At 43.2% G+C, this 18,034-nt stretch overlaps 1 protein-coding gene and 1 long non-coding RNA gene across 3 annotated transcripts; one reads left to right on the plus strand and one right to left on the minus strand.

Annotated features, from left to right (window-relative positions):
- Window positions 1–1,838: 1,838 nt before the first annotated feature.
- LOC137848282 (uncharacterized) lies at window positions 1,839–6,858 on the minus strand. The gene is made up of 4 exons (XR_011091250.1): window positions 5,816–6,858; window positions 3,910–5,044; window positions 3,402–3,483; window positions 1,839–3,160 (listed from the first exon to the last, which is right to left on the minus strand). It is a non-coding gene; the product is annotated as an uncharacterized lncRNA (long non-coding RNA).
- A 381-nt stretch (window positions 6,859–7,239) lies between these two features.
- FST (follistatin) lies at window positions 7,240–14,588 on the plus strand. Of its 2 annotated transcripts, XM_068666983.1 has the most exons (7): window positions 7,240–7,381; window positions 8,094–8,176; window positions 10,141–10,332; window positions 10,657–10,875; window positions 11,232–11,456; window positions 12,525–12,755; window positions 13,479–14,588. In XM_068666983.1, the coding sequence occupies exons 2-7, from the start codon at window positions 8,095–8,097 to the stop codon at window positions 13,559–13,561; spliced, it is 1,032 nt and encodes a 343-aa protein (XP_068523084.1). In that variant the 5' UTR covers window positions 7,240–7,381; window position 8,094; the 3' UTR covers window positions 13,562–14,588. The 2 variants fall into 2 exon arrangements, with proteins under 2 accessions (XP_068523084.1, XP_068523085.1); XM_068666984.1 differs by lacking the exon at window positions 7,240–7,381 and having other exon boundaries at window positions 7,433–8,176; window positions 13,236–14,588.
- Window positions 14,589–18,034: the final 3,446 nt, after the last annotated feature.

Genomic DNA, 18,034 nt, shown 5'->3' on the forward strand with positions numbered 1-18,034 from the left:
ATGAGGGTCTAGGAAAAGAGTTCAGAATTGAAAACACAGACTTTTTGCATTTGCACAGAAAAGATGGAACAGTAATGTTAGAAATAAGGAACACATGGAGCCTGGGCCAAACCGTGGTTTCCTTCCAATGCCCATAATGAAAGAAGGTTGAACAAACTTAATGAGCAAACCTGAGACAACTCATCTGGGTCTCCAGGATTATTGAGCATCTGCATGCAAGACTTATTTACAAAAAAAAAAAAAAAAAAGTGATTCAATAGTAATCATTATTGTAATATATATATGAGCCACCTAATACATACAAAATCCTGCATGTCAGGACTTTATGATTTGTAAAACAATTTTTCTTTTAATAATCTTTATAATTTCACACTTTAATGCATGGAACCATGCTATGGATGTTTGCAAGAATGAATGAGATAAAGTAAAATAGCAGCAAGAAAGGATGGCCACAGGAGACAGAATTAGGTGGGATATGGAGTTTTTTTCCTGCTACTTTACAGCCTATTCATACACTTTTGGGTACATGATTTTGTGCTTGATTCAGTTGCCTAAACACAGAAATTTAATGTCATTTGTCACCTGGGTACCCTAGAACATACAAGGCTAACAGATGTGATGACACATCTGTGCCAGACACACACACTTCCAGAGAAGCAGCTGGAGTTCCAGTAGTTTAGGCACATTGCATGGGAAAATGGTTAAAGCTCTTCTCCTGCCTGTACCTCAGTCCCTCTCCAGATAATCTCTGTTCTTACCCTTCTTGCTCTCACAGTGTTGCTGAACAACAAAACCATTAAGGATTAGCAGGTTTTCAGAGCTGGAGGCCCCCCAGTCATCAGTCTCGTTCTGAGAAGCTGGGGGAACAAAGGATTTGGTTGATCCTTAAAAGAGGTAAGAGCCAGAGCAGAGACAAGAAAGCAGAAGTGCAAACTTACGCATTCTGGACCATCCTGCAAACCCATGACACAAGTAGCTATGCTGTGAAAAAAAAGATGCGCTGTCTGCTCTTTCTCCAGACATCCAAGGAGAAAGGAAGCGTACTGTAACCTAAACATTAGCAGTCTGTAAATCAGTCCTTCTATTCAGATCTGTGGCTCCTCAAGTCAACTCTTGATCAAGGGTAGAAGAAAGCAAGTATGAACCAACAAAGCTAGTGGACCCGAGATACAAGGATTCCTCCTAGACCCCCCTCCTTGGACATGAACAGGGCATAAGCCAGTTATTGAGGTACAGGAGGATGACAGCTTTCACAGTACATGCTGTGGAGTCAACAGACCTTCAGCAGTCTATGCATGGCCCCTGCTCAAAAAGAAAAGAAAAAAAAATTACCATGGACTAATTCTTCCTTCTCATTCTATCAGCTAATATTTACAGTCTTACTTATCCCATAAAGCCCTGACTACAAAATAACAATTTAGGAGGTCCACAGATACCACTGTTTTGTGTTATGATAAGTCTACAGAGCTACTTGCAATGACATTTATAATATAATATGACATAACACATTTAATTTGTACTAAAAGTCATTCTGGAAAGTCACTGTTATTTATGCAATAGCACAAATGTTCTTTAATGAACTGAAAAGAAAATTTTGATGATCTATGAAGAGTTGTACTGCATCTGATGTTGTAGCAGATCTTGAAATAAAAACATTTTTAGCACTAACTGCTTTTTATGCATATATTTTCTTATAAAAAAATATAAATGAAAGAATCAGGGTAGTCACAAGATACCCCTTTTCTGCTCATAGAAAAGGTCATCACAGTTGGCAAAAAGCTTTTCTTTGCTTCTGTCATAGCCATGACCTTAACTTTTCTAAAATTCTTTGTCACAATTAGTCTTGTTTAGATCACTGTTTTTGCTGGGGGATCTTTCTAACTCATTTCTCCTCTAACATGCTATATATTCACCAAAATATCCAACCATTCTAGGAGGTGACATTTGGAGTTTAACACAAGTACTGCGCAGGACAGTTTTGATAACATTCCAGTAAGCTGCAACTGACTGAACAGCATTCTAAAATCCACTTGGTTCCATTAATCTCTGAAAGTAAACCATTAAAACTGATCCTATTCCTTGATGGGCAGTAAATACAAACCTTACAATAGTTAATGATCTATTCCTAACAAGGCTGTAAGTTTGATGTGCTTAAGCACCTACTCTCTCAGTCTAGTAAGAGGATCCAGTATGTCACCACATATATGCACTGAGCCGGAAACTGTCCATTTGTTACCCTTTTGGCCATGCTATATTAAGTTTTTCACAGTTGGCTATGGGTAGCACTCTCAACAACAATTTTTATTCCATTTAAGCTTCAGGCTGGGACCTCCAGTAAAACAAATCCTTTTTTGGATTAGAAAATGATGTGACTCCACATATCCAATGAATCAGATATGCCCTCTGCATTATCTTTAGTAGAATCAAAATAACAAGAAGAAAAATAATGTAATAGCAAAAATTAATTGAATTTTCACAGTAGTTATTTACAAACTACGTCCGTCCTCACTTTAATCTTGAGATTTGTCTCCAATCCTGTTCCAGCTGCAACTGATTGCCAACTGACATGTCTTTTAAAGTCTGCCACACTAAATGTTCCAGACCTTAAAAGTACAATAACCACATATAACCCTACCATTCCCAAAGCACCATGTGCCTCATCTATTATTTTAACTTAAAAATTTGGTGTTATATCACCAATTGTGACATAGCTCCTCTTGGCAGAGTTATGGAAGTAGGAAAGGCAATTTGCCAGTCAGGAAGCTGGGCAAGAGCCATTTTGCACTTAGTACACGACTAAGGACCACTGAAGATTCACTTAATACTGGTCTTCCAGGAACTGTTATATCTGACATCTTTGCTCTTTCCATGCTCCATTCCTCTATGACAATTCTTAATCCTTTACATGGAAAATGGGTTGTCTAGGTATGGTGGTGATGCCTTTCTGGCATTTAGGCATTTCTTCAAAACAGCAGCAGCCTAAATGGCTGTTCAGAGTAGGTTGCCAGCAATTACTACATTTTCTTTTTCCTGCATTCTCAAAATTTCGTTTAGAGTCAAGATTGGAATTCCTGCTACTGAACACATTGCAATCTCAGAAACTGGAGAGTCTTCTGCCCTAGCAATTCCATGGTCTGTGCCTCTAGTTGTTTTCTGTTCTCTGCAATTACAAAGAAAAGTATCCAATCAATATATCAGATCAGTGTAGGAATGGATCGGTATACTTTACAGTTTTGCATTTAACTTCCACAGAAAGTCAATGACTTTAATGCTTCCCTTAATTTTATTTTTTTCCATTGGAATTTTCTACTCATGTCCAGTTTTTCAATAACTTGGAAACCTTTTGTAACTAGTTTATCAACATGTCATAGTTTTCATTCTGCTCATGCATTAAACCTCACCTCACCAAATCACATCCTGTTAGCAGTGGGTACTGAATAGTAAGGCCTGCCTCACTTCCTCAGTGCTGGTTCACAGTGCCACCTACACAAGAGAAGACAATGGGTTTGGAGTATCTAAGGCAGCTTGTCCCACCTGGCCTTCAACAAGGTGAAAGTATCCACCAAAGTGCACAGGGACAATTTGGTTACTACTACCTGAGTCACCAGTGAAAGGTACGAAGGGGGCCAATTTGTCTCATACCCCACACATGTCTATTTTATCTGACCTAAAACATGAAGGACACCTGTCTACATGCCCTTTTTCTAGTCTGAACAAAGGCACAGAGAGAGTGGCAAACCCTCCATGGGCTACCAGAAACTCCCATATTTAAGACCACAGTAATACTTGTCACACCACCCTCCTGCTCTTCCCATGAACAGCAATGAATCAAAGTAAACCTTTAAGGTGCCTTCCAGAAGGTCTGAGCACCCATCATAGGGTTGATTATTAAAAGCGCAGATTTCTCACCTACAAGAGGAGTAGTTGACCATGTTCAACTTCTTATTTCAATTCAACCACAGGAAGAAGTTCCAAATAGAGTACAAGAAGAAGTTACAAATAGAGTGTTTCCAGCTGTCTTGGTCAAAGATGATAACAGCTTTTTAGATGTGACTTACAAAATATTGACTGATGAGCAAACTTATACTCCCTTTGCATTTCCCGCACCTCCCAGTGATATTTATTAGGTAAAATCCCTTTTACCTCTTAATTCAGTCCATTATACACTACCTGAAAACCCCTTGGTCAATTTAAAACATAATAATAATAATAATTGAATGTATTTGTATTCCTCTCATAAGCACAACTTTTACCAATACCATACAATATAAGTTCTGTATTTAACCATCTCACTTATGTGTACGTATAACTTCACTGTAATAGCACACATATGTAACACCTGAAGAGCATAACACCAGAATTTAGTTAATACATTTGAGGGGCTTAGTTTTATCAAGAACTGGTTTGCTTGTTTTTCATGAAAAAGTCTTGGCTAAATTACAAAATGAACCTTTACATTCCAAGTTCTTGTGCTACTCTGAAAAGCACTACTTGACATTTGTACAGCAGGTAAAGGATTGAATTGCCCACACTGGGGAAAACAAAACAGAACAAACAGACGAAAGAAAAGCTTATAAACTGCAATAATGCAATGGTGGTCAGAAAAGTCCTTAAATTTGGTATCAGAAACGTAAAATAGGAGAGCTTTCATAAAAGTGCCATTTTCCAAAAAAGGGCCCTAATTTTTGTGGTAACCAGGACAATTAGGTGAAGCTAGTAAGGTTTCTCTGCTACCAGAAGAGGACGTTCTACCTTTATTTGAGCTCTTGCTCCGTGGAAGAAGCCAGCTGTGTGAGAAACCAGATCAGATGATGCGTGCATCCAGGACAACGGGAGGATGCTAGAAGCTTCTTCACCTCTCCTGAATTTTAGGCAGGGATGTGTCAAGATAAGTTTCCAATTTTTCTTGACCCAAATCAAGATATATTCCAAATAATCAGCTTTTGCTTGCAGTTCTGTTCACACCCGAGAAAACTTTATACAGACATGCTCTTTATGAAAATGATGGTCCTGAGGTGGCCATCCTTGACACAGGCAACAACTCCTGCATTAAGAGACAGTACAAGGAGGATGGAGTAGTAAAATAATAATAATTAAAAAAGCTTATGCTAACACAATATTGACACCACAAAATAAATATTCCACACACATATGTACATGTGTATATATGTATGTGTGTGTTAATAATACATGGTTAATACAAGGTTACACTCTAGGATTACTTTTCCTCTTACTCAGTGTTTTGCAGAAATTTCCTCAGAGAACAGCCACTTAATATATTGGGTTATGAAGTTTGTTGTAGCTAGAGCTGTACTAGAGATAGGGAAAAGCCACATATTTTATGTAAATTGAGAGCTAAAACTGAACTTTCAGAAAGTTTGAGATGTTAGGATATAGGGGTGTTTTAAAAGGCTTTATTATTCCAAGTTCAGGGCCAGCTGCAAAGATTGGACTCACATCCAAAAACATATATTAAAATGCATACACTTCTTGGTAGAAAGAAGTTTTAAAACCTGTCAGGCTGAGAACAACACTCTTTTGTGTGCTGCTTGACAATTCAGTTACAGATCGACCCTATTGGTTTTTTGGTAATTTAAATGTGATTGTTGGCAAAGCAGAAGGGGGTGGGGGAGTAGTACAGGGAGGCACACAGTGAAAGAGAAGAAAGCATTTCTGATTATACAATGTTGTTACACACAAACCCAATATTTAGCATCTTAAAAAAAAAAAAAAAAAAAAAAAAAAAAAAAAAAACAATAAAGAGCAGCTGTTTCTGTGTGATGTCAGAGAACAGGTGTGATACAAATCTCCATACCAGCGCAATCATATTGATCTCCCGATGATGCACGCATGAAGCACATGTGCAAACGTTATCGACCCATCCGGCATCTCATTTCCAGGAATACGGCCTGAAAATGCCCCTTTATAATTGAAAACATTATCAGGATAAACACCGCATTGGCCAATTATGAAAAAAAAAAAAAAAAAAAAAAAACACAGACAAACTTGGGGGAAAAAAAAAAAAAAAAGAGAGAGAGAGAGAGAGAGAGCGAGAGCGAGAGAGAGAGAGCGAGCAGGAGCAGAGCGGGGAACCTGCGCCCCAGCGGCGCGGTGCCGGGAGCGGGGCGCTCGGTGCGGGGGCGAGCCGGGGCAGCCCCGCCGCTGCCCCCCAGCCTTTTCGGGACGGGACCCCCGCCGGTGACCGGGACAAGCCCCTTTACCCCCGCTCCCCAGGGGGCGTTGCCCGGGGATGGGGAGGGTTTGGGGGTCCGGCCCCCTGTAGGCACCTTGCGCCTGGGATCCGTCCCCTGCAGGAGGAGAGGCGGCTTTGGAAAGCTGCCCTTTTCCGCGGGGTGAGGGGTGTTTTGGTATTAATTGTTGATGCCGTCTGCCATTAGAGGGCACTAAGCAACCCTGCATTCACGCTGCTCCGGCGAGAGAGGAGGGAGAGGCGGGGCGGGGGGGCGTGTGGGGGGAAGAGTGGCACCAATTTGGGAAAAAGATTAAAAAGGATGTGGAGTCCCGGAGCTTCTGAAGTGCTCAAAATGCCCGGGCGCTGCTCAGGACGATGATCATAATAATAACAAAAAAAAAAAAAAAAGAAAGAAAGAAATGCAGCGAGGTCAATCATTTACCAGTCTGCTTCTTAATGCGTGTGACTGCAGGTGGTACCGGGGGACATTGTGATTCATGCCCACTTTCAAAGCGGGACCCGGGCCCGGGCTGAGGCACCCAAACAACTGTCTTCTAATATTAGCACGGCTGTATTTCTGGATCTATTATAGTCTGTCCAGACAGATCCCATTGTAATGGGATCTTTTATTAAAAGATTAGCACTATCTCCTGCAGTTGGTGGAAAAAAATCTGTTATCGCTGAGTTATTTGCAGTTGTGGGGAGGGGGCGGGCGGTGGGGGGGGCCGGGGGGCGGGCGCGGGAGGAGGGCTGCGGGGAGGGCCGGCGGAGGGCGCGGGCGGCCGCGGCGCACCGGCCCCTGACCCGGCACTGTCCGGGCATTCCTGTCTGCATACTTCGCAGTCTGTTGTGCTTTGGTGGCTCAGAAAAGCGAAAGAATCGAAATTAAAAAGGCAGCTTTTGAATAAACAATGCCATTTTCCGTTAAGTAATCGTTTTGTATAAAAGGAAATATCGCCTACTCAGTTTCATTCAACGGTGCCAAAAAATGTTATAAATGAGAGACCGCCAACTTTTCTAAGGGGAGAATAATGCCAGACTGTGCTTAATAAACTAGTGCCCTAGAAGTTCATTATCGATGTTGCAATCTTTTCTGATTCTGAAAGGAGACCGCCTACGTCGCCCCCATTCCCGTCTCGTCCTCCCGGGCTCCCAGTGAAAAAGGCTGTCACTTGGGCAGAGCCCTAGGTATTAAACTTTTATTCGGTTCCTTGCTGTTGTTTTTTTTTTCCTCTTTATTTTTTTTTTTCTGGTCCGGGGTTGGTCGCTTGGTTGGCCGGGGCTTTTTTTCGGGGGCCGAGCCGTGTGTGCGCGCCGCTGCGGGCACCGGGGGCTGCGGAGCGCGGATGGGGAAGGCTGGGGAAAGCAGCGCGGCGGGGGGAAGCTCCGCGGAGCAGGGCGCGGAGCGGAGCCCCCTCGGGGGAGCAGCGCAGCCCCCTGGCCCCCCAGCCCCGCTCCCTGCGCCGCGACCCCCGTGGGTCGCCAAAACCCCCCGGGTGCGCGGCGCGGGTCCCCAGGGCTTTGCGCTGCCTCCCGCGGGTGCGGAGTTTGCGCGGGTGCGCGCCCGGGGCGTGGGGGTGCGCGCCCGGGAGGGTGCGCGCCCGTGTGTGTGCGTGCACCTAAAGCAGATAATTGGAGAGGGTTTCCAGAAGGTGGAAAATGTCACCTGATTCACACTGAACTTTTTAAATCTCCCCACCCCCGAGCAGACACACACACACATTAGGAGACCGCCCACCGCAGACAGCTAAGACCCCCGTATAGATTTAAAGAGAGACTGCATTCAGAGCCTGACGTTCATTCAATAGAGCGATCATAAGCAGGCTGGCTAGTGCTCGCTCCCTCTCCCTACTCCCCCTCACTCTGTTTCTGTGTCTCTCTCACTCCGTGCTACGCTGAGGATGTTAAATCAGAGGATCCACCCGGGCATGCTCTTACTCCTGATGTTTCTCTGCCACTTCATGGAAGACCACACAGCGCAGGGTAAGACCGGATTGTTTATTCGTAGATGCCTTTTATTGCTGTTGTTGTTGTTATTATTACTGTAATTTTCCGTCTTTCCGGGGCTGTTTAGTTCGCTGCGGTGTTAAACGCCTCTCTCCAAGGTCCAACAGGAAAGAAGTTAACTGTGGGCATGGGGCTGCTTTGTACCGAGGCACAGAGGTGTCATTTAGGTTGCTTTTTGATCGGATCTTCACCCCGCTCTTCACAGGCACAGAGGACAAATGAGGATGTTTCTTGTTATTTTTGTTGTTATGCAGCATGAATGAAGAGCAGCATCGTGGGGGAACTTTTCCTAGGCTCAGGTCCCGAATGAGTGCTTAAAGTTTGTTGGTAATTTAGCTCAGATTCTTATCTCGCCCGCCTGACAGAAGGAGAGGTGATGATGGGGAGCCCCACAATTACAGCTGACACTTTCAGAAACCAATAGTGGTCATTTTCCGGACATTCCTTTAATATTAGGATTTCCTCCTTACCCCCCTCCCTCTCCTAGTGAGTGTGTGTGTATGTGAGTAAATGTTAACGTGCTGTAAATTCTCCTGCGCTGAGGAGTATGCTTCAGTGAGTTTGCTTTTTTTTTTTTTTTCTTCTCGCGAACAAAACAGCCCCGAACCTGGTATTGACAACTCTTAAGAGCCCTCTTTCGACACAAGGGAATATTGATTTTTAGTTTGGGGGCTTTTTACCCCTTATCTTGACCGTGTGACACCCACAACCTGGATGTCTTACCGTTGCTTGTTTTACCATTTTTCTTCCATTTTTTTTCCCCCACGCCCCTGAGCTAGAGCAGAAGTTAATCTAACGTAGGCAACTGTAAGACGCAAAACTTTTTTTTTTTTTTTTTTTTTTTTTTAGGGCGTTGTTTGTTCTGTGATTTTTGGCAGGGGGGTGGGGAGGGGGACACGACACGACCCGTCCCCCCGCACCCCGCGACATCCCGGCTGGCCGATCCTGACCCCTCGCTCCGGTACGTTCCCATCGGAGTAAGGAGGCAGGATCGAGCCCTCGCTGGATGAGCACCAGAATCAATTGGTATTGAGTCGCTGGAGAAGTCACACTGGTTATTCACGAGAGGCTCATCCCAACCAAAACTCTCCAGCTAAAGTAGGGGGAGTTGCTTGGACTAATGTTCTTGGCATGACTCCACGAATAACAGGGATACTAGTAAAAAAAAAAAAAAAAAAAAAAAAAAAAAACTCTATCCGGTTTAAGGACAGTGTACTTTCCTCTGTAATGTTTGCCGGAGAGACGGCACCTCCAACTTTTCCAGTTGGATCGATTTTGAAAACTCCGTAGGGACCTCCTCCTCTGTGTGCCCTTGCGTTGTGTGTACTTTGCTCACTTTTTTTTTTTTTTTTGAGCTCTGCTGACTTATTTTAGTAAAGGGAAGACGTTTGTTAACAGCAGCAGCGAAATGTGGAGATTTCGAAAGACTTCGCTAACAGCGAATGTTCCCAGTCCGTGCGGATTGCAAAATGGGCTGGGGCTGCAACTGCGTGCGGCACTAAAACAATGCTGCTGGGCAGCCGCCGTCAGGAGGAGAGGGCAGGGGGAGGAGGGAGGAATTTGCAAGCGCGATTTTCTTTTTATTCCCTTTTAAATGCACATCCTTTTCAAGCCTCTGTCACGTGCCGGCAGGGCTCCTTCTGCTCTACATATGGAATAAATACCTCGGAAAACTGCCTCGTCCTGTTTTGATCCGGTCTTTTTCTTTCAGTCGCTTTTAATTATTATTTTATTATTATTGTTATTAGTAGTATTATTATTGTTATTATATTTAACCGCGGTCCCAAGCGGGCCGGGGTAGCTGCAGGTTACGAAAGGGGGCAAATTAAAGCAGCCGCAGCGGCCAAAGTCGGGGGCGCCCGGGGCGCAGCACGCGTTGTGCCCCGGGGGTGGCGGTCACTGAAGGCGTGCGGGTGTCCCCCCCCCTTGTCCCCCCGCAGCTGGGAACTGCTGGCTCCGGCAGGCGAGGAACGGCCGCTGCCAGGTCCTCTACAAGACCGACCTCAGCAAGGAGGAGTGCTGCAAGAGCGGCCGCCTGACAACCTCGTGGACGGAGGAGGATGTCAACGACAACACGCTCTTCAAATGGATGATTTTTAATGGGGGAGCCCCAAACTGCATCCCCTGCAAAGGTGAGGGGGGCCCTGCCAGGCACATAGGCCCGTGCAGTGGGTTGGGAGAGGCAGGGGGCTCCAGGAAAACCATGCTGCCCCAGGGGGACCCCCTTTTTCCTCGACCATGCAGAGGGGTTGAGGGGAGGGAGTCCCCCAGGTCCATATCCTTGCAGGCTGGGGGATTTCCCTTGCCTTCCTTTCCCCACGTGGGTGTGGGGGTGCGGGGAGGTGTGTTCACTGTGTGCCCCGGGGTCACAGCGTGTTTTCGTTCTCTGAGCGATTTTGGCACCAAGTCTGTCCCGCATGCTGGTTACTGAAGGGGTACCTCTTTCCTTCCGTCAGAAACGTGTGAGAATGTGGACTGTGGACCCGGGAAGAAATGTAAAATGAACAAGAAGAACAAACCTCGGTGTGTTTGTGCTCCGGATTGCTCTAATATCACTTGGAAGGGCCCCGTGTGTGGCTTAGATGGGAAAACCTACAGGAACGAGTGTGCCCTTCTCAAAGCCAGATGTAAAGAACAGCCCGAACTTGAAGTCCAGTATCAGGGCAAATGCAAAAGTAGGTTTGCAAATCTCATCTGATCTCCCTCAAATGCCAAAGGGTGTGTGTCTGAGTGTAGGGAGGAGGAGCTGACGTACTTCCCCAGTGTAACCAGAGTGATGTTGCAAGTGCTGGGAGACAGTAAACCATGCTCAGCAGACCAGGACCTAGCTGGACTGAGAGTTCCCCAGGGTCTAGCAGCACTTACGTCCCACCAGCTACCCTAAGATGGGAAAGTCCCCTACAGCAGCCCTTAAATGAGGATTGCTGCTGAACGCTTTAACTGATCATTTGTTTCATTGTGTCACCCATTTGCTTCTCGCTGGGGTGCTGGGCTCCCCTAATTAATCACTCTGTTTCCATCTTTATTTCAGAGACCTGTAGGGATGTCTTATGTCCGGGCAGTTCCACATGCGTGGTGGATCAAACTAACAACGCCTACTGTGTGACGTGTAACCAAATTTGCCCTGAGCCTACCTCCCCTGAGCAATATCTCTGCGGGAATGATGGCATAACTTACGCCAGTGCCTGCCACCTGAGGAAAGCCACCTGCTTGCTGGGCAGATCCATTGGATTAGCCTACGAAGGAAAATGCATCAGTAAGTATCTCAGCTGGACTGATCAGAGTGGAGGGAACTGAACTTGCAGTCTCGGCTGCTTGGGGGTATTGTGGATGTGTATCGGTGGGTGCGTGAGTGCGTGAATGGATGGATGGGGATTGTGCTGGGAAGCAGGAGACTCTGAGCACCTTGGGTTTGTGTTCCCCTCTAGGACAAAGCAGAGCTAGGGCGTGCTTTGCACCAGCAAAGATTGTAAAAGGGGTGAGGGAGTAAAGGGTGTGATCCTGCTCCTCTTGCTGTCACTGTGGGTGCTGACATTAGTGTCCAAGGGAGAAGTACCCACCATTAAATAAATGATGACATGGTTACAGCATAACAAGGTCTCGATATTCAGTGGATCTGGATTCCTGGAAACAATTGTCTTGGCAAAGCTTGCGTTAACTTAATTGGAAACATCTGATCACTTTTTCCTCTTCAAAAATATTGCAGAGTTTGGAGACAGTTGGTGGGTGAAGATAGGAAAATAATCTCAGTGCATCCTGACATTTTGTGTTGTAATTCCCAGAAAGGAGCGGTAGTGAAGCATGTTACGAGGAAGCACCTTGCAGCCTCAGCTCCCCCAAACTGCTGGAGGGATGCCGGGGAATCTCAGACAGATTTTAGTTGGCATAGGTTGAGGTGAATTCCCCCTCCAATCTTGTAGGAAACAGCTCTATGTGGGTTAGTGTAAAAATAATTGATTTAGAAATGCTGAATGTGTTGGCAAATTCTCCACTTACCACTAATTTGGGGAGCTGAATTGCCACTGACATCAAACGGAGCAGGAAGGTCATGTGCGATATAGGCAAATGTAATTATGTATTCCCAGGGCCAAGCTCTACTGGCACGGCTGTCTTTCCTCCCCCACGTACAGACAGGCAAACGTGTCCAAGGGACTACTTGCTTAAAAACAGCAAACATCACCCCATCTACAGCATCTGAGCTCTGTCTATTCACAGTTACTTGGGAAGAAAAGGAGTTTGGGGTTGTTTGGGTTTGCTTTTTTTTTTTTTTTTTTTTTCTCCTTTGTCTTTTCACTTACCTCTAGTATCTTGTGTATATTTTTAGAAGCAAAGTCCTGTGAAGACATTCAGTGCAGTGCTGGGAAGAAGTGCTTGTGGGATTTTAAGGTTGGCAGAGGTCGGTGCGCCCTCTGTGATGAGCTCTGCCCTGAAAGCAAGTCAGACGAGGCAGTCTGTGCCAGCGACAACACAACTTACCCAAGCGAGTGTGCCATGAAAGAGGCAGCCTGCTCCATGGGTGTGCTTCTAGAAGTAAAGCACTCTGGATCTTGCAATTGTAAGTGAGATTTTTAACTCTGCAGACACTTAAGGCTTCTGAAGGCAATCCCTAGGTAACAAAGACTTACGCCTTTAAACCTAAGAAAGCTTATTTTAGAGATTCAAGATACGGCACATGTGCCATACAAGTATGTATGTATCACGCACACGCTTTGGTTACTGATGAAATGCAATAGATGTCCAGCAACCAGCTGACTTTCAAGTTGGGGTTTTGGGGATATTCTGAGAACAATTTGTTTTCTCAGAAACGGGTTGCCCTAGGAGCATACTTTTAGCAATTTTTCCTGATTTGTCTGCTCTCGTGTGCTTCGCTGATTGCTTTATTAACACTCGGATAAACTCTTAACTCTGTCCAAATGAACGAGCCTGATGGTAGCACATGGGCACCTGGCTTGGCACAGTTGCCTCTACTAACTCTGAATGAAGGACACAAAGCAGTTAAACCTAGAACACAAGAGCGCTTTTTATTTGATTTCAGGAATCTGCCAATAAAACCTGAGCCATTGATTCTTCAGAACTTTCTGCAGTTATGACTTCATAGATTATGTATAAAAAACCTTATTGCATAACAGCAGATGCCAAAGAGCATCTCACTACAAGTCGCATAAAATGCAACGCTGTATTATGGCTGTTCAGAGGGCTTTGAAAACATGCACTGAGCTGCTTCTGCGCTGTTGTTGTCCTTATTTAAACAACAGCTCCCCTGTATTCCCCCATCTAGCCATTAATGAAGACCCAGAGGAAGAAGAGGAAGATGAAGACCAGGACTACAGCTTTCCTATATCTTCCATTCTAGAGTGGTAAAACCTCCATCACTATTGGAACAGCCATTGGGCACGAAATCAATGTCCATACTGTAAATAAGTGTATGCTTATTTATTTTGGGGAGAAAAAAAGTATACATATAGTTGAGTCTCGTAGACATTTATTTATACTGTGTCATGTTTTATAATTTATACATAAAATGTCTGGTTGACTGTACACCTTGTTTTTTGAAGAAATTTATTCGTTACGGGAAGAGCAGTGTTATTTATTGTGAGGTCTCTTGCTTGTAAAGTAAAGCTTTTCTTTTTTTCTTGTAAACTATAAAAGTCCATTCCTTAGAGCTTACCCACATGATCTCATCTCTTTGTTTCACTGAAGTTAACTTTTTTCCACTTTAACAAACTTGCATGTCGGTTTCTGTTATGTTTATTTATTGGATTTTCTTCTTGCCGGTCCTGTACATAAAAGATCCCTCGGGTTTTTGTTTACAAGGAATCTTGACTGACCAAAAGGCATTGTAACTGACTTAAATATACTTCCAGGGTGCAGTGAGGCGGTCTTTAAGGAAACCTCTTCCACTTCACTTTGCTTCTGATCAGATCACGTACTGACGTGATCTCAATGCGCTGAGCATTTATACTGTACTATAAGAATTCCGGACCCAAAGAAATCGGATTATGAAGGTTGTTAATAGCTACAGGGCTAACTGTAATAAGAATAAAGTTTTATTTTATTTTTATTGTTTTACTTTTTGTAACATGCATAAATGTTTTAACAGGTGTTTCCTTTAAGATGGTCTTGCAGTACCACTTTCAAAGTTTTGTTTCCCAATCAGTGTGTCACTAAAAGTTTTATCAAAGCTTTATCAGTTCAAGTTTCTTGCTTTTCATAATACTTTTTTTCTGATGCAATTTTATATTTTCAAACATGGCGAGTTAAATATAAATTCATTTAAATATATAGTTTTGTACTTTTCTACCATGTAAATGTGCAATGTATATAAAAGTTATAATGTGTATTTGTAAATAAATGATGAGTGAAAAAATAAAAAATGGAATTTTCCCTAGATGCAGTCCTTGTTTTTTTGCTTCTAAAGGGTTCTGGTGCGGAGGAGATGTACTGGTAGTCAGGGGAAAGGAGGCTTGTGTCTGACTTCACACTGAAACACACTGGTTAAGGCAAAAGCTTTCAGTTGACATTAATTCAAGAAACCGTTCTTTTCAGACAGAAGCAACATCTCCAGTCTGTTGATGTTACTTCATTTTAAATCCAAGTACTCTGACGGATGGGAAGAGATTCAGCATTTTTGTTTCCCTCTCCATCCTGAGAATAAAACGTCTGTCATTTCTTGGACATCTTTAATTTGCATATTTCTAGGATGTTTTGAACACACATTTGAGTTTATGTTAAGCTTCAGATCCATGTTAGTGAGGTTATTGTACCATAATTTCAGATGAATAATAGAAAGGGCAAATGATGAACTTATTGCTCAAATGCAAGACGGGTAACAGTGCAACAGACGAAGAAAAAAAAAAGATGCATCAAACAGCACATTGCCACTTGGAAATTCTTTGCTCCCAAGAGGAGGGTTAATTCATAAACCATTTAATTCTGAACCAATCTTCAGATTGGACACTTTTATTGTCCAAGACTCAGTGTCCAGTGAACTCAGAGGAAAGGTATCAGCCAGCCATAGGCACAGTAGGGATCAAAATCTTGTTTTATGCTACCGGGGTTATGCTGTTCTCCCAAACAAGGCTCCACTTATCAAAAATTCTCCACTGTACTGCACAAAGCTTAAAAAGGTACTTAAGCACCTTCTTCAGTAGCATTTAAGCAGTTTGCTGAGTTGAGGTTTCAGAGCGGAAATTGACTTACCCATTTTGTTTGAATACAAATCGTATTTAAAGCCTGTTCCTGCTATAGTCTTCTGTGTATTTCTTACTACACAGTAAACTGTAATTTGTTATGGATTGTTTAGCATTATCCAAAGTAAATATAATTTATTCATCTATGAACACATAAAGACTACAGGCGTGCATTTATAATATTGTATTCAAAATAATAGCAAAAAAAATCTTCCCTTCCTCCTTCCGTTGCTTCGTTTAGACAAGTAATCTCTTTGGAAGGAAGCGCACAGTGAGAGGAGCAAAGTGAGCAGGATTTTAGTCTCCTGAGGGCAACAACCCAGAATAAAGGAGAATGGGGGCTGGGAAAATAGAGGGATGGAAACAGACCCTATCGGAAAATCTCCAGATGAACTAATAAACACATGACAATGAAATAGAGATGAAATGTTTAATAGATGTGGCGAGTACAAGGGGAGAGTTTTCTCAACTTCAGATAGGTGCCAGCTACCTCATTTCCAACAAAACGACAACATTAAAAGGCTGCTTTTAATTGTAAATATATTTACATGTCTTACTGTAGCAGAGCAGGATTTCTGGGTTCTAATTTTGCGTCCTGCTTCACAAAGTCACAGCCGAATTCAAAAAAGCATCAAAAATGCCAGGAAATGTACATACACTTATGTATGTACATGTACACGAAACAGTCGCACAAAATAAATAAATAAATAAATCTACATCAGGGTTTTGCTGATAAAATTGTCTAAAAGTTCTGCCATGGCTTTTCCCATCACTGCTGTTATTTCCATGCAGCTGAAAACCTCAAAACCTACCTTGCACCAAAGCCTGCCTGTGGTGTACAGGTGAGGCATCTCCCGAGAGGCTTCATGAGGTAGGCGCCTTCTGAGCATGTCTAACAGACACCAACCTCAGCATCAGGCATGATGGCCCCAGAGCCTTTCTCCTAGAAACACGTCCAGAGGTAGTGGCAGCACAGCTGCCAACATTTTACATAATATCATACTTGTAGATAAGGTGCTTGCTGATGAAGTGGGAGATGCAGGTTCATCGCCAGTCTCTTCCTGAGGAGATCTTTCCCACATCTCCCAAGAGCACATCCACCAGCAGCTCAAGGTGAAGCTCAGAGAACTGTCTGTCATGCCTCCTGAAGCCATGCTTCTGTGTCAGAGAGGAAGCAAGATTATTTGAGAGAGGATAATTTGCAACCCTAATAGGTGCTCCTTTTGAAGAGGAAGTCTTGGGTTCTTGCCCCAGGGGCTGCCTACACATTTTGCATTTGTAATTGAGTAACATACATAAATAATGCTTGGAGCAGGGGACAGAATCCAGGTTGCCTCCCCTTTTCCTTCCCCTAGTATGTAAGTGCCTCCGTCCTTGAGCTATGAAATCATGTTTAACCCTCTGTTTAAATCAAGATTACAAATATCACATCTCTTTCTACACTGAGTCATAGTTACAGCATGAGAGCTTTGGTTTTTCCTTTTCTCTCCTCCAGACTTGTATGTAAGGAACTTCCTGGGAAGTGGAAATGTGATCTTAATTCCCTCATGCTAAGGAAGATGCTGAATCGTTTTTTTTTTTGTGTGTGTTTTTTTTTTCTCTAATTCCTTTCCTTTCTGAGGGTTTCAAGAAGGTGGTTTCCAGCTCTGAAACCATCTTGCACAAGCTCCTAAATCCAGAAGAGAAATAAATTTTCAGGAATATCTTTCTCTTCAGTGTTTTCTATCAGCTGGCATATGTATTCCCCTTGCTGTAAATCATATTGCTGAAACTCCTAGTGAACTAGTTCACCATGGCATGTACTAATATACTGAATCTCAGGCCTTGAACTACATTCACAAATGCAGGCGCTTAAACGTCAAGGTGTATATGTTTGAAAACAGAAACCCATGCTCTGGCTCTTAAGCAAAATCAGCTTAATTCCAAGAGACTCGGTTTGAGGCATTTGAATGATAAGAATATTGCTTCTAAAGCCCTGGTTCCCAAATGTATTCATCCATGCAATACATGCAAGCGAGTGTAGACAATTTTGATCACACTCAAAAGCATTCCTGATAGCTATGTTCATATGATAGACTTAAGAACAATATAATGGACCTCTTTTGCACCTTTTACCTCTTTGCTTGCTTTCTGCCTGCTAATGCACCTCACCTAAAACTACATTCCAAGCCCCTCAGCAAATTTCAAACAGCTGCCTTTTTTTTTTTTTTTTATTACATAAAAATGTTTCCTTCTTTCCCTCCAAATGGGAATCAGGTGAAATTAAATTTCAGTATGCAGTGCTGTTCTCTAGGCAGTGACATTTTACTATATAATGAATCATCAGCACAGAAACATCTGTATCTTATCCCTTTGAAGAACTAGGATTCCATGCTTTCTGGTGAAGCAAAGCATTTGTACGTAGACCAAGAGGTTCACAAGCTATCAGATTTTAAATTCATAACTCCCTGGACATAAGGCAATTACTCCTTTTCTTCGTTTGTTTGATATTTCTGTAATTCCAAGGCCTGCCTGACCCATTGCAGCAGCATGAATTTTGCAGGTAGAGGTATGTGAAAAACAGTTAACTCAGAAGTTAACTATGGTTAACTATAGTTAACTATTTATTTAAGATAGGTGTAAATAAATAATGGACTTTAGGGTC

This window comes from Anas acuta, chromosome Z (assembly GCF_963932015.1).
Source record: "Anas acuta chromosome Z, bAnaAcu1.1, whole genome shotgun sequence".
NCBI classification, from domain to species: Eukaryota; Metazoa; Chordata; class Aves; order Anseriformes; family Anatidae; genus Anas; species Anas acuta.